Source organism: Myxocyprinus asiaticus, chromosome 9 (genome assembly GCF_019703515.2).
Source record: "Myxocyprinus asiaticus isolate MX2 ecotype Aquarium Trade chromosome 9, UBuf_Myxa_2, whole genome shotgun sequence".
NCBI lineage: Eukaryota > Metazoa > Chordata > Actinopteri > Cypriniformes > Catostomidae > Myxocyprinus > Myxocyprinus asiaticus.
This window is the reverse complement of record NC_059352.1, coordinates 6072787-6089314: the sequence shown is the minus strand read 5'-3', so window position 1 is coordinate 6089314 and position 16528 is coordinate 6072787. Positions and strand designations below refer to the sequence as shown.

The 16528-nt window shown below is 41.7% G+C and overlaps 1 protein-coding gene across 1 annotated transcript in view; it reads right to left on the bottom strand.

Moving 5' to 3' along the window:
* The window catches only part of LOC127446431 (angiopoietin-4-like), a 60922-nt gene that overhangs the window by 10575 nt on the left and 33819 nt on the right, over positions 1 to 16528 (bottom strand). Inside the window, exons 2-5 of the mRNA XM_051707333.1 lie at positions 13970 to 14125; positions 12365 to 12486; positions 2382 to 2614; positions 6 to 118 (exon numbers count right to left, since the gene is read on the bottom strand). Coding sequence (XP_051563293.1) covers positions 6 to 118; positions 2382 to 2614; positions 12365 to 12486; positions 13970 to 14125 — 624 coding nt within the window. The remainder of the gene's footprint in view (positions 1 to 5; positions 119 to 2381; positions 2615 to 12364; positions 12487 to 13969; positions 14126 to 16528) is intronic.

The following is a 16528-nucleotide window of genomic DNA, read 5'->3' as shown; positions in this document are numbered from 1 at the left end:
CACACCTTGGTTGGCTCCATCATGTCTCCAATGTAAATGTGATAGATTCCACTGGTGTTGTGACCGGATTTATAGGCCTCTGCACAGTCTCGGAACCGCTGCTCATTTGGCAAGAACCCTGTAAGGGAGAGATATAGAGACTTTGGGGTTTAACATTTATATAAATGCAAGATAAGCAAGAGAATCAGCCAACAAAAATATAAAAAACAGTCAAATATGTCTTTGAGCTGAAGGGTAGTGGTTCGTGCATGATCTCCAGATGGATGCTGGTTTGAATCCAGCCAGCGTCATCACTCCCAATACTTTACGCATAAAGGCACTTAAATGAGGAGGGGCAATTCTTTCCGAATGAATTGTGTCCGCATATAGCATTGTTTCTTTACATGCACACCAATGTGATCCAAACACCTGAATCAGAATGCCAAAAGTGTGCTCGACTACACTGTGCATCTGGATATATGTTTAATCATAATGCTTTACTCTCTAATTTGATCACCATTTGTGATCAAATATCTCTTTAAAAAAAAAAAAAATCTGTGGAAAGCAGTCGGAAATAGTTCTATGCTAACTGAATAAGGCAAATAGAAAAAATACGATTTATATTAATTACGTGTTCTTAACTTTTTAAATATAAAGTCCTAGTCGTCTGGTTTGAGATGAGACATTTAAACATTTTTGTTTCAACAGAATGTGTTTGTTCATCAAGCTTCTGAGAGCTTATTTAAAATAATTCAGTACATTTGGTTCTTAGAGTGAACCTCCAAATGAGCATTTATAAACTGACATGTATTCAGTCTGTATAAATAGTCCGATTCTTGATTTAGCAGAGCTTATCAGCGTGTGCTGTTATGACGCATGTGAACTTCATCCAAGACTCGAGAGCACACTGCCAAAGACATCATCAGCTTATCCTTTCTCTCTCTTTATGAATCATGGCAGCTCGATTTATCATTAATGTCAGTTTTAATTAACCAGAAATTTGAGGTCATATAAGAATTTGCCACCAGATTTAAAGCCTATTGTAACCCCCAGATTAAAAGATGTCTTCGTTCTGATACATGGATTATCTAGCTGTCTGTCTGCTTAACTATCCTAAATCGACAACTTTAATTGAAAATGAATGACTTGGTCTTTTTGTCACTACACTGTGAAAAATTTTCATAATTTTAACAGAAAAGAATGCAAAAATGCTACAGAAAAAAAAAAAAAAATTGTTAACTGGTGGTAACGTATATTATTACCTTACCATATAAGGTGAAAAATATTATATATATATATATATATATATATATATATATATATATATATATATATATATAAAAGACAAAACATGTCATTTACTTTAAAAAGACAGTAAAAACTGATGAATTACCTTATAGTTAAAGGTGAAAATGTACATTATGTTTAACAAGTCATTTTTTTTTTCTTTTATGGTAAACTATTGGTAAAATTATGGTAAAAAAAATAAATAAAAAAACAACTATCAGGCATTCCCAGATATATCTGCATGACTCATAACATTTGATTGTATTAAGTTGAAATATTTATGTTTTGTCTTATTTTTTTATATCAGTTGTTGTATGTACATTGGGGTGATTTATGTTACATTTAATGCTCTTTTATTAATGTTTATTGCAATATTTTAGTGATGTGTGTTATCCCTATGGTGTTATGTCTTGGCATGTGTAACGTGTGTAGTTTCTTTATATGTTTATTGTCATCATATGGCATTTCGTTTACAACCTATGTTACTATGGTGGTTAATAGTACATTTTAAAATACAAAGCAGATTTTAGTAGTTCCAGTAGGTTAGTTTATTAAAGGAATATTCTGGGTTCAATACAAGTTCAGCTCAATCGACAGCTTTTGTGGCATAATATAGATTACAGCTAAAATAAAATAACATTTCTTTAAAAAAAGCAAAAATCTGAGTTTCAGTGAGGCACTTACAATGGAAGTGAATGGGGCAATGTTTGGAGGGTTTAAAGGCAGAAATGCGAAGCTGATTATTTTATAAAAGCACTTACATTAATACTTCTCTTAAAACTCGGGTATTATTTGAGCTGTAAAGTTGTTTAAATTGTTGTTTTTACGGTCATTTTAGGATTTTAGGGTTTACGGCGATGACCTCACGTAATGCCCAAAACAGTATAACTGTATTTTTTTTTTTCTTTTTTTTTTTACAGAAAATGTTGTTTTCATAAAAGAAAATCTGACATTTTATGATGAGTTCTCTCATACTAGACATATTAGACCTATGTGAATAATTTCACAAGCTTACATTTCCCACAATTTGAAATGACAATAAAATGCAAACAATACAGTACATCAAAGAACCAATTAAAGGGATAGTTGACCCAAAAAAGTGTGTGTATTGTAACCTGTCCCAGCAGACACCAGGCCAATGAGTGTGTGGACAGACTTCATGAGCTGTTGATGTTGTCTCTGCAGGACTGAGTTATTACTGCTGGCTGCTCTCAGCTGTCTCTCCAGAGATGTTATATCAGCTGTCTGTCTCTTCACCAGGTCCTGCAGTCTCTGTTTCTCTTCCCTCATGTCCTCCAGCTCCATCCTCTGCTGTGACTCCAATACTAAGACTTTACTCTCTAAATGACTGAGAGAAAAACACAACATACAAGACATTCACAAATGACTGAAGGGCCATGGTTCTTGTAGCAGTTTGTTCAACTTGGTATGGTAATGTTATTCAGGAAAATCTTTTATTAATGGTTTGAGCCGAATATCATAGAGAAGCTTTATAAGAGGGCCTTTGGCTTTGTTGACATATTGTGAGGTCACAATTAGGGATGCACCGATAAGAAAATTTTCAGCCAAAGCCGATACCGATTTTAGCAACAACAAAAAAAAAAACATAGGCCGATACCGTATTTTGCCACTTACCATATTTTGTCATCAGATAGTTTGGAATTATGCTTTAAAAATGTACAAAGAGGTACACAAGTTTTTTCACTGTTCTAACAATAAATTATTTCCATTGAACATGGATTGGATCTATTGAACACATGACAAGAAACATTTTTTTTAAAAGAGAGTCACAATGAGGGGGTCTGGGTAGCTCAGCGAGTATTGACACTGACTACAACCCCTGGAGTCGCGAGTTCGAATCCAGGGTGTGCTGAGTGACTCCAGCCAAGTCTCCCAAGCAACCAAATTGGCCCGATTGCTAGGGAGGGTAGAGTCACATAGGGTAACCTATTCGTGGTCGCGATTAGTGGTTCTCGCTCTCAGTGGGGTACGTGGTAAGTTGTGTGTGGATCACAGAGAGTAGCATGAGCCTCCACATGTGGAGTCTCCGCGGTGTCATGCACGACGAGCCATGTGATAAGATGCGTGGATTGACTGTCTCAGAAGCGGAGGCAACTGACACTTGTCCTCCGCTACCCGGATTGAGGTGAGTAACCGCGCCACCACGAGGACCTACTAAGTAGTGGGAATTGGGCATTCCAAATTGGGAGAAAAAGAGAAAAAAAAAAAAAATCACAATGAAAGATAAATAGAAGATCTAAAAAAAAAAAAAAAACGACATATAAAAACTTGATGACTGATATGAAAAAAGGTTATTTTGTACTTCTAAAATATTTTTGTTTATTAACTGACTTAAGTTCTGAATGCAGAAATGCAGCCTTTTAAGGTTTAATAATCAAGCAAGGCCATATTGCGATTTTAATCTTTCTTCAATCAATCATGCAGGATTAATGGATATCACACCGATGTCTCAGAAGTGAAAGTCTGCTGGTTTCAAAGCTTTTTGGATGGTTTCCCTCATCATGTAGCCTATAGATAAGTACCGTATTCACAACTGTCAAATCCATTTATGTGACATTTATGAGTTTTTTTCCGCATTAACATAAGAACGAGAAAGAATAAAAATTAAATATGACATGTTCTTAAGAGTGCCAACCCTTCTACATACATTTGTGGCTATTATTATTTCTGGATTGTGCATTTGAATTCACAGAGTTTTTACAAAGTGTGTTAGTAATTAATTAAAAATCAACCATCGGTTTTTCATATCGCCCTTTTCATGCCGATATGCCGGTTTTAATTTGGTGAATAATTGGCCGATAAATATCAGATGTTTTTATAAATCTATAGATGTTTTTCGAGAAATGTGTAGATGAAGCAGAAATGAATGCTGTCATTAGGCCTCTTGTGATGGACATCAAATGGAACAATCACCAGTCATTACAGTTTAAAGAATGAAATTTGTGACAGAAATGTCTCCTGAGGTGATAAATTATGGCTGAAGCAGGGTAAAAAAAAACAAATGAGTTAAAATATGACTTTTTCACCCAAATCAGGGGAAAACACTGATAAAAAAAAAGAAAAAAAAAAAGAATAATAATACAAATAAATAATAATAAAATAAAGAAATAATAATAATAAAATATATGGCTCTTCAACTACTTTCTTTTAAGGGAAAGATTATGAAGGGGAAAATTTGAGGGAGCCAGACATTTTTTACAATATTAGTATAATGAATTTCAATTAACATGAAAAAATAAATAAATAAACACTGTTGATACTGTGCAAATATTTTCATTAAAATAGTAAAGGGTATTTAAATCTTTTTTTTTTTTTTTTAAGGTTTGGCCAAAAATTCCTTAAATTAACAAAATAAGCATGACCACATCTTAAGCTGACAAATAGGTTTCGATAAACTTTACATTAAAAGTAAATATAATCATAATTCCCTATCTGTTACTCACTTGATATTGTGTCGATGTGGTGACACTAGGGGTCACTTTTGGGAGCCCCAAACACCTCTGATCTTTTTTTTTTAAAAGGCCAATGAGAATTGACGAGTGGAATTTGCATGCCACTCCCCCGGACATACGGGTATAAAAGGAGCTGGTATGCAACCACTCATTCAGATTTTCTCTTTGGAGCCAAGCGGTTCTATTCATTGAGCTGATTTCATCCGCCGAGTTCATTCACCTCTCTCTGCTGGATCTTACAGCACATTTCAGTGGCTTCTCCCCCTCTGCATCTGTGGTTTGCAGAGAACGTCCCTGGGCATTTCGGCAGAACATTTAAAAAGAGTATATTCTAATAGAGTATATTTTCTTTCTGAAAGAGCGGAACGTCTTTTTAAAGATGCCTTTCCGTTTGTGTGTTATTCCTGGTTGCGATCGTTATGTCTCCATTTCCGACGGCCAAGATCGCTGTCTTACGTGTCTGGGCTCTGCTCACGCACTGGTCCTTCTACCTACGGGTTTGAGGCTGCGTCGGTTAGCGCTGGGGGCGATTTGGGGACCTCAATGGGACCACCTCCGCTGGGTATCCCCCCACGGACCTCCCATTCCCCAGCATGCTTGCTTGCCCCGGTCGCGCGCTCGGGCTCTCGTTCAGAGCCCGGGAAGAGGACGAGCACTCGAGCGCAGCATCGGAGAGCGGGCTCATCTAGTCTGATGCAGAGGCTTCGACTGAGCTTCCTCCTTTGTGAATGGTCGCCCAGTCCCAGGCTGACGCGGAAATGACGGACATGCTTTCCTGGGCGGCCAGGTGGAACCCTCCACTCTCCCCTGAACCCTCGCAGCTCGATGATCTGTTCCTGAGCTCGGGGCGCCGCTCACAGCCGCGTCCCGCCCCGTTCCTTTCTCGTGGAAGTGCATGAGGAGCTGACAAGATCGTGGGAGGCACCTTTTACTGCCCGGTCCTGATCTTTCAGCTCCCCCACTCTCGCTACCCTCGATGGTGGAGCGGCCAGGGGGTATTCGATGATCCCCCAGGTGTATCCCCTCATGGTGCACTTATGTCCACAGAGCGCTGCCACCTGGCATGGGCGCCCAAAACTCCCATCCAGGGCCTGTAGGTTTACGTCGTCCCTGACAGCTAAGGCCTATGGTGCCGCTGGACAAGCCGCCTCTGCCCTGCACGCCATGGCTCTCCTGCAAGTACACCAGGCCAAGGTGCTAAAAGAACTGCACAAGGGTAGTTCTGACCCAGGATTGATGCAGGAACTGCGCTCGGCGACCGACCTCGCTCTCCAGTCAACGAAGGTCATGGCGTAGTCTCTCGGGCAGACGATATCCACCCTCATGGTCCAGGAGCGCCACCTTTGGCTCAACTTGGTTGCGATGCGAGAGGCTGACAAGGCAGGAAGCAGACGCCACCTGTCTCACAGCCGGCCGCTAAGAACCCAAGGAAGGCTTTGAAGCGCCCCTGAGATGGGCAACCCAAGGGCAAGGAGACCCGCTACACTGGAGCTGGTGAGCAGACCACTCCATCCCCCGGTGGAGGGCCGGGAGGAGAATCTTTTGTTTCATTTTCATTTAATTTTGCCGCATGCCCAAGAGGCTGCGGTACCCAAAAATTCAAAAGAGCAGTTTCCTTGTTCCGTGGATCACATGTCCGGTGTGCACAGCCATCGTCACTGCCACCGTCCACCGTCCCATCTTTGCAGGTATGGTGCTCCAGCGGCGGTACCCCCGCCCCTGTGCGCCCAGCTGTGGCACAAACACGCCCACACGAGATTGGGTCCGGTGGACTATGGGGACGAGACTCCTCCTGCCCCCCCCTTCGGCCAATCTTATGGTGGGCAGCAGGAGCCAGGTAAGTGCTTCGATGTCCCTGGACTCAGCATGGCCACGGGGCTCGGATCCCCTCGAAGTGGCACCTCAAACTCCGCCCCCGCCACGAGACCCCACCCGCCGGTACGTCCGACATGATCATTCCCTTGGTCCCCCTCGCCCGGAGTTTGGGCGCGTGGCTCGCGCTTTCCAACCCGTTGCAATGGCTGGTCTGGACCGTCCAACTCAGCTACGTGATTCAGTTCGCCGGGCACCTGCCCAGGTTCAGCGGTGTCCGTTTCACCTCGGTGAAGGGCAAGAATGCTGCTACCTTGCGTGTGGAAATTGCCATCCTTCTGCGCAAGGGCGTGTTAGAGCCTGTCCCTCCAGTCGAGATGAAGAAAGGGTTCTACAGCCCTTACTTCATCGTACCAAAGAAAGGCAGTGGGTTGCGACAAATCCTGGACCTGCGAGTACTGAACCAGGTTTGCACAGACTCCTGTTCAAGATGCTGATGCAAAATCGCATTCTAGCAAGCGTCTGGCATCAAGATTGGTTCACGGCGGTAGACCTGAAGGATGCGTACTTCCACGACTCGGTCTTACCTCGACACAGACCCTTCCTGTGATTTGCCTTCGAAGGCAAGGCGTATCAGTAAAAGGTTCTTCCCTTCGGCCCGTCCCTGTCCCCTCACATTTTCACGAAGGTCGCAGAGGCAGCCCTTGCCCCGCTAAGGGAAGTGGGCATCCGCATCCTCAACTATCTCAATGACTGGCTGATCCTAGCTCACTCTCGAGAGTTACTGTGCGCACACAGGGACCACGTGCTTCGGCACCTCAGCCGACTGGGGCTTCGGGTCAAATGGAAAAAGAGCAAGCTCTCAACGGTTCAGAGCATCTCTTTTCTCAGTTTGGAATTGGACTCAGTCTCGATGACAGCGCGCCTCACGAACGAGTGTGCACAGTCGGTGCTGAACTGTCTGAAGGGGTTCAGACGGAGAACAGCGGTTTCACTGAAACACTTTCAGAGGCTCCTGGGGCATATGGCATCCTCAGCGGCGGCCACACCGCTCGGGTTGATGCATATGAGACCGCTTCAGCTCTGGCTTCAGACTCGAGTCCCGAAATGGGCATGGCACCATGGGACACATCGCGTGACCATCACACCAGTCTGTCACCGCCTCTTCAGCCCTTGCAGGTCTCCAGGTGCGTCATGGTTAAAACAGACGCCTCCAAGATGGGCTGGGGCACCGGATGCAATGGGCACACAGCCACCGGCTCCTGGACTGGCCCGCGGCTGTGTTGGCACATCAACTGCCTAGAGTTGTTGGCAGTACTGCTCGCCCTGTGGAGGTTTTGGCCATTGATCCAAGGCAAGCACGTGTTGGTCCGGATGGACAACACAGTGACGGTAGCATACATCAACCGCCAAGGTGGTCTACACTCCCATTGCATGTCACAACTCGCCCGCCGTCTCCTACTCTGGAGTCAGCAGCCTCAAGTCGCTACGAGCCACTCACATCCTGGGCGACCTCAACACTGCAGCAGATGCGCTGTCATGTCAGGTTACCCTCAGGGGAGAGTGGAGACTCCACCTTCAGGTGGTCCAGCTGATTTGGCATCGATTCGGTAGAGCACAGGTAGACCTGTATGCTCCCCGGGAATCCTCCCACTGCCCGCTTTGGTACGCCCTGACCGTGGCACCTCTCTGTATAGATGCGTTGGCACACAGCTGGCCCCCTGGACTACGCAAGTATGCATTTCCTCCAGTGAGCTGCAAGGTCAGGGAGGATGGGGAGCAAGTCATCCTAGTAGCACCCTACTGGCCCACCCAGACATGGTTCTCGGATCTCATGCTCCTCGCGACAGCACCCCCCCCCCCCCCCCGGCAAATTCCCCTGAGGAAGGACCTTCTTTCTCAGGGACAGTGCACCATCTGGCACCCGCGACCAGACCTCTGGAATCTCCATGTCTGGCCCTTGGACGGGACATGGAGGACTTAAGTGGCCTACCGCCCGTGGTGGTAGACACGATCACTCAGGCTAGGGCTCCCTCTACAAGGCACCTGTATGCCTTGAAGTGGCGTCTGTTCACTAAGTGGTGTTCTTCCCGACGCGAAGACCCCCAGAGATGCACAGTCGGATCGGTGCTTTCCTTCCTGCAGGAGAGGTTGGAGGGGCGGCTGTCCCCCTCCACCTTGAAGGTGTATGTAGCCGCTATTTCAGCTCATCACGATGCAGTAGATGGTAAGTACTTGGGGAAGCTTGATCAGGTTCCTGAGAGGCGCTAGGAGGTTGAACCCCTCTAGACCGTGCCTCATCCCCCCGTGGGACCTCTCTGTAGTCCTTCAGGGTCTTGAGTTTGCGGAGAAACTCGCTGCCAGCTCAGTAAGAACGCTAATAAGGCCCTGTACTGAGGTAGGTGCTCCGCATGTGCTGGTTCCCCCGAAGGCAACCCCATGTGATATTTTCCGCAAAATTGTTTCCCTGTCGGTAAACAGCATCTTCCTTGGGCAGGGGCCCCTCTGTCCCCGGTCACCATGCTTTGTAGAAACTCCTCCCCCTTTGGGTAGGACCTACCATGAGACCTCTCCACATGACATACTTCCGACAAGGCTCGGTAAGACCATGTGACGTATTTCCACTCAAAATACCCCCCCCCCTTTTTTTGGGCGGGGTGTGGTCTCCGTGGTGTCTTCCCCTTGGGAGCTCCCAGTCAGTTAAAAAATTCCACTCTTTTTGGGGAGAAAAGAGAAGGAAAAGAGGTCTCGGCTGGGCAAGCCTGTCCACCTATTCGTTGGGCAGTCGACTTGTTCCTGATGGACTGTTCAACACTCATAAAGAACACTGGGGGAGGTTACGTGACGGCCTGGTGCACTGGCTACGAGGCTCACAGCAGTCTGCCCATCACACACCGCCAGTCCACGTAACACAGTTCAGTTAGTTGTGGCATTTTGTATAGGGACCCCTAGTGTCACTACATCGATACAACGTCGAGTGAGTGACAGATAGGGAACGTCATGGTTACTTTCGTAACCTCCATTCCTGCCACAATGCTGAACTACTGCTGAAATGGCCGGGACCTTATCTCGGCTCCTCAGCACAAAACCTGAATGAGTGGTTGCATACCAGCTCCTTTTATACCCATATATCCGGGGGAGTGGCATGCAAATTCCACTCGCCAATTCTCATTGGCCTTTAAAAAAAAGATCAGAGGTGTTTGGGGCTCCCAAGAGTGACCCCTAGTGTCACTGCATCGACACAACATCTCGTTCCCTCCATCAGGGAATGGAGGTTACGAAAGTAACCATGACATTTTAACATTTAAAGGCTATTGTGATATGTATATTTATATATATTTACACTCACTGAGTACTTTATTAGGAACACCTCTACACCTACTTATTCATGCGATTATCTAATCAGCCAATTGTGTGGCAGCAGTGCAATGCATAAAATCATGCAGATACGGGTCAGGAGCTTCAATTAACCATCAGTATGGGGAAAATTTCAGTGATTTCGACTGTGGCATGATTGATGGTGGTTCAAGTATTTCTGTAACTACTGATCTCCTGCGATTTTCACGCACAACAGTCTCTAGAATTTACTCAGAATGGTACCAAAAACAAAAAAACATCAAGTGAGTGGCAGTTCTGTGGATGGAAACACCTTGTTGATGAGAGAGGTCAACGGAGAATGGCCAGACTGGTTCGAGCTGACAGAAAGACTGTCAGTAACTCAGATATTTGAGTCAGTAACTCAAATATCTGCTCTGTACAATTGTAGTGCGCAGAATAGCATCTCAGATTGCACAAGTTACATCGAACCTTGAGGCGTATATACTCTCTCTCTCTCTCTCTCTCTCTCTCTCTCTCTCTCTCTCTCTCTCTCTCTCTCTCTCTATATATATATATATATATATATATATATATATATATATATATATATATATATATATATATATATATATACACATACTCTTTCGCATCCCATACAGTAAGGACAAATTAGCCGTTCTGCAAATATGTAGTATCACATTTGTGTTTCTGTGTATTTTACTTTTTATACAGCAGGGGTGTCAAACTCATTTAGATTGAGAGCCAGATTAAAAAAGTTACATTTTAAAATAAGTTAAACATTGGTTTGCCTTTGCAAAGCTTCTGCAATATGCACAACACACATTCTTCTGGAGCTAATAAAGTCCACAATCAGAGATGGGACTAAACCAGTCGCGTTTGCTGTCTAAAGAATTTATAACAGCACAACAATGAGCCACTGCAACAAAAATGAGTGTCTGAGGAACTCAGTTCCTGCAGGCTTCAAACTGTGTGTGATTGTGTGTGTGGGGGGGAAGGGGGGATAACACCACCCCAGGGTCGAAGCTGAAAATAACTGGAAACCAAATCAAAAATCCATCTAGTCATGTAACCCAATGCTTGCTTTGTTAAATTACAGCACACACTCGTTAAAGATGCTTTTGTTGCCAGCTGATGAAAGGTTATTTTTATCAACTATACAAAACTGATTGTTCATGATTGATTACACACATCGTTTTCACACAATCAATTGGCAAACCCCATTTAAATTCCTTGCCAGAGCTTATAATGTATACACAATGGTTTAAGTGGTGTACTGTATATCTACTGGACGTTTGTTTGTTGGCTATTATGTTATTAAGCTGACCCTGGCTAAACTTGCATCAGTTCTGCAAGCAATTATGAACACTTTTCGCTTGCACAGTTGTACGTTGGCTTGGAAAGGTCGACAACTCTCTGTTCTCACTCAATACAAGCAAACATGAAATACTGAATAGCTTTGGCTTGTCTGTAATGTAGTGGTCCATTATAATTGCATCTGATGCCCCCATACAGCTACCAAAACACTGCTTACAACACAGTTCAACTGGTCGTCGAAGTTGAATGACAACAAGCGTTATCTGATTAATCTAGCGAGAGCCAAGTACAAAGCTTTCTGGGAAAACCCTTTGTCCGTCTTTGTAAGTGTGCAAAGGAAATTTGCCTGGGGTCTGCTTTGTGTGCTGTGCTTATTCCGGAGTTATTAAACATTATAAACAATCAATTAAGTGGCTGATTATTTCCCTTTACAAAGGCTTCACCCCTGTCGTGCTCTCCAACTCCTTCAGAGCGGGACGAGTATGGGAAAATACAGTTTTTGAGCACAACAAGATCTCTGAGACAGCCAAAAGTTGCTCAACATTGTAAAAAGTGACCTTTGAGTTTGTTTGTTTTTTACCTGATCTGACCCTTAAAAATTTGTTTTATTGGCGAAACCCAATGTTGATTGTCCCCAGGGAAAAGATCGTAACGGAGTCAAATTCCATAATGGAGTTCTCTGTAATGTTTAAGTATTAATTTTGTCTCAGATATTCCTACATTTTTTTTAAGAGAAATTAAACTAGACACAAATTAGACAATTGTTGCTAAACAGAGTCTAGAGCTATAAAAGTTATGTGGATAGTATAGCTAAGATAATTTGGTCTTGGAAGAATTTGATGAAAAATGTTTATATTTAAATCTCAAAATTTTGATTTTCAGAATTTAGTGTCAGAGACATTGTTGAGATCTCTTCTGAAACTCAATATAGGAGATAAAGCATGTGAGATTTTCTCAGGAGAAACATCTGAGATGTCTCTGTTTGCTCTCCATTTAATCTCATTGCTGTCTAGTAGAAACAATCGAGACAAAAAAAGATCTCTTTTGTGATTTTTATTTCCAATTGGCTAGGTTGATTTAATAATATTAAATACATTTGTTGGCTTAATTAAAGACAGTTCAAAGATAAAATCTTAAAATGATAAAAGATAAAACCTTACCTGTTCTTCTCTCGAAGTTTTGAAATTTCAGTAATCTGTGTCAAGAGCTCCTTCTCCAGTTTGTTTGTTGATAATGAACTCTCCAATAACTGGATTGCAATTCTTGATGTCTGGTTTATAACCTTCAAACAGCAAAGAATTAAAGGGTTAGATCACCCAAAAATGAAAATTCTCTCATCATTTACTCACCCTCATGCCATTCCAGATGTGTATGACTTTCTTTCTTCTGCTAAACACAAACTAAGATTTTTAGAAGAATATTTCAGCTCTGTAGGTCCATACAATGCAAGTCAACATGGTCCAAAACTTTGAAGTTCAAAAAAGCACATGAAGGCAGCGTAAAAGTAATCCATACTGTATGACTCCAGTGGTTAAATCCAGGTTAAAACTTCTTCAGAAGTGACCTACTGGGCTGGGAGGAAATTTTATAGTAAAAAAAGATTTAAATTTTGATCTGTTTCTCACCCACACCTATCATATCACTTCTAAAGGTATAGATTACTTTTATGCTGCCTTTATATGCTTTTTGAGCTTCAAAGTTTTGGACCCTGTTGACTTGCATTGTATGGGCCTGCAGAGCTGAAATATTTTTCTAAAAATCTTAATTTGTGTTCAGCAGAAGAAAGAAAGTCATACACATCTGGGATGGCATGAGGGTGAGTAAATGATGAGAGAACTTTAATTTTTGGGTGAACTGTTCTTTAAAGAAGATGAGATTAATTTAGATCAGGAATACTGTCTTTGGTAAATATAAGGGCTGTCTATTAAAATTTGTAAACAAATTCAATGAATTATATAATGTACCAATTATTTAATTAAATTAATCACATATCAATATTTACAGTGAAGTCCCCCAAATAAAGGTAAATTAGAATATAATAATTTAATTAATTATAAAAACTATATTTAACAAATACTATAATTCAGACAATTCAAATACATTACAGCATATACATATATTGTGTCACGTCTCACTAGTTTGCAGATCCTCTAGTTCCAAAAAAATCCTTAGGATGATGTGCAAAGTTAATTATAGTTTGAAACTTTGAAAAATGTGTCTGGAGATTCCAGCTCGGTCCAACTGTCTTTTTGTGTGCAAAAGCATGTCTGTAGAAGGCCACGATGGGAGAAAGGTGCCTCAGGTTGTTCCTGGCAGGGTACTCAGCCTTACAGGCTCTACATGGTTAAGATTAGGGATGGGGGCGGGGTTAGGGCATCTGCTGCCTGCCAGGAACAAACCCAGGCATCTTTGTACAATGGGCGTGGAAGGCTGAGTTGCTTGCTTGTTGGTTTCAGGAGGCATGTTGCCTGTACATCTGGAGCACTGATTGCCCCCTATTGCATCAAGGAGGTACATCAAATTTATATTTGGGTTGGGAGCATGATAATTGCATACATTTTTCATTCAATGAATCATACTAAATCAACACATTAAATTGACAGCCCTAATTTATTTAATATATACAAATCTCAGTTATAGTCAACATACAGTAAATCATTTAATATGACTTAAGTATTGTCATGATGCCATGATTCTATAATCCTCATAAATCTGCTTTTCCACATTTTTTGCATGTTGTGACTGCTGATGTTAAATACAATTACCTTGGCTTCAACTACATTGAGTTTCCTGGTTTGCTCTGCAGTCTGTGTGAGCAGGTTGGTGCCGATCTCCAGCATTGTGGCTGTCTGGTTATGGACTGCATCAGCTTGGATATGCACCATCCCTGTCTTTACATTCTGCTGAATATATTTTTCTAACTGTTGACAAAACAAATGAGAAACAGAGAGACATGGTGATTAAAATGAATTTGCACTTTGCAAAAATGTTGGCAACCAAGTGATAGATTGATTAGCAAATTGTGATAAACAAGACCTTCTTTGCATGCACAATGCACATGTACAGTACATTTGTGTCATTTTCAGCATTATTACTGTATCTTTCTGTAGAAACAGTTTACAGGAAGTTGCTGTACATTTTTGTTACAACCAGAAATAAAGGAAAGGAGAAACTGTACCTTAACCTCATTCTTTATCGTGTGTCTCGTGATTCTGCCAAGTGTTAACGAGATTTGACAGTTAAGGCAAGATTTTCACCAAATAATGACTCAGTCTCTGTTCCAAATGATGCACTTAATGTGGACTTGCGGTCTCTTAGCCTTCACTTGCCTTAAATATCTGTCTGTTTCTCACACAAAACTATTGTTTGGTTTCAGACGATTTGGAATACAGTACACAATAGAGATAGACCGATATATCGGTTTTAATGATTAATCAGTGCCGATAGTTGCTTTTTGGAACGATCGGTTATCAGCTAAAATGTATGCCCATAGTTGCAGATAGTATTTTTATTTTTTTTATTTCTCCATGTTCTGAAATTAAAGCGAGGGAACCTACTGTATATATTTATCTGGTGAATATATAGGTTATAAAAAGCTTAATTTGGTAAATACTTAGTGTTTCATTGTAACAGAGTCAAGTCTCTGTCATTTCAAAATAAGAGTCCCCTGTGTATTTCTGGCTTTTTATAGATAAATGTACAGAGTTATGCACTAAATCTTACTTTTTTCTGGTTATAATTGGGATTATGGTTGTACAGTAAACTGCATTTGGACTTTCATTTCTTTGGAATTTTTTTTAACATTCTTTAAATTGATTTTTAAGACTATCGGCCAATTAATCGGTTATCTTCCTTTTCCACCTCCATAGTTATTGGTATCAGCAAAATGCACTCAGTCGACCTCTAGTACACAAGTTACAGTTGAAGTCAGAAGTTTACATACACCTTAGCAAAATACATTTAAACATTTAAAAGTGTTTCACAATTCCTGACATTTAATAGTAGAAAACATTCCCTGTCTTAGGTCAGTTAGGATCACTACTTTATTTTAAGAATGTGAAATGTCAGAATAATAGTAGAGAGAATTATATATTTTAGCTTTTATTTCTTTCATCACGTTCCCAGTGGGTCAGAAGTTTACATACACTTTGTTAGTATTTGGTAGCATTGAGTTTAAATTGTTTAACTTGGGTCAGACGTTTTGGGTAGCCTTCCACAAGCTTCTCATAATAAGTTGCTGGAATTTTGGCCCATTCCTCCAGACAGAACTGGTGTAACTGAGTCAGGTTTATAGGCCTACTTGCTCGCACATGCTTTTTTCAGTTCTGCCCACAATTTTTCTATCAGATTGAGGTCAGGGCTTTGTGATGGCCACACCAGTACATTGACTTTGTTGTCCTTAAGCCAGTTTGCCACAAATCTAGAGGTATGCTTGGGGTCATTGTCCATTTGGAAGGCCCATTTGCGACCAAGCTTTAACTTCCTGGCTGATGTCTTGAGATGTTGCTTCAATGTATCCATATAATTTTCCTTCCTCATGATGCCATCTATTTTGTGAAGTGCACCAGTCCCTCCTGCAGCAAAGCACCCCCACAACATGATGCTGCCACCCCCATGCTTCACGGTTGAAGCAATTTTCCAAGCTGCTTAAAGGCACAGTTAACTTAGTGCATGTAAACTTCTGACCCACTGAAATTGTGATATAGTCAATTACAACAATCTGTCTGTAAACAATTGTTGGAAAAATTACTTGTGTCATGCACAAAGTAGATGTCCTAAACGACTTTGCAAAACTATAGATTGCTAATATGAAATCTGTGGAGTGGTTAAAAAATGAGTTTTAATGACTTCAACCTAAGTGTATGTAAACTTCTGACTTCAACTGTATATGGAATACATTTGTGGAGCTATTATGTCCTTTTAGAAGCTTCATATGTATGGTTGCAGTCTACTTTCATTTGGCCATTCTGATAAACATCTCCTTCTGTGTTTTCCACACACACACACACACACACACACAAAAAAAAAAATCAGTAATCAACCATTTTGGCCAAAGTATTGGCTGTTAACCTGTCATCCTTAAATACAGCAAATGATCTGTGAACATTTCTGCTCTGACAACCTAAACTAAATCTTTGTTTACATTAACAAAGCCTGATAAAAGCCCTCAGCATCTTTCAGTTACAGTGAGAAAGAGCCGAAAATTTGATCAAACACAGTGTTGCTCCCTTGTCAGTGAGCTTTGATTCCTCAGGGATAAGATCCAGTGCCAACCAAAGGTGCTGTATAGCAACCTTCTTAGTCCCAACAGACTGCAAAATAAA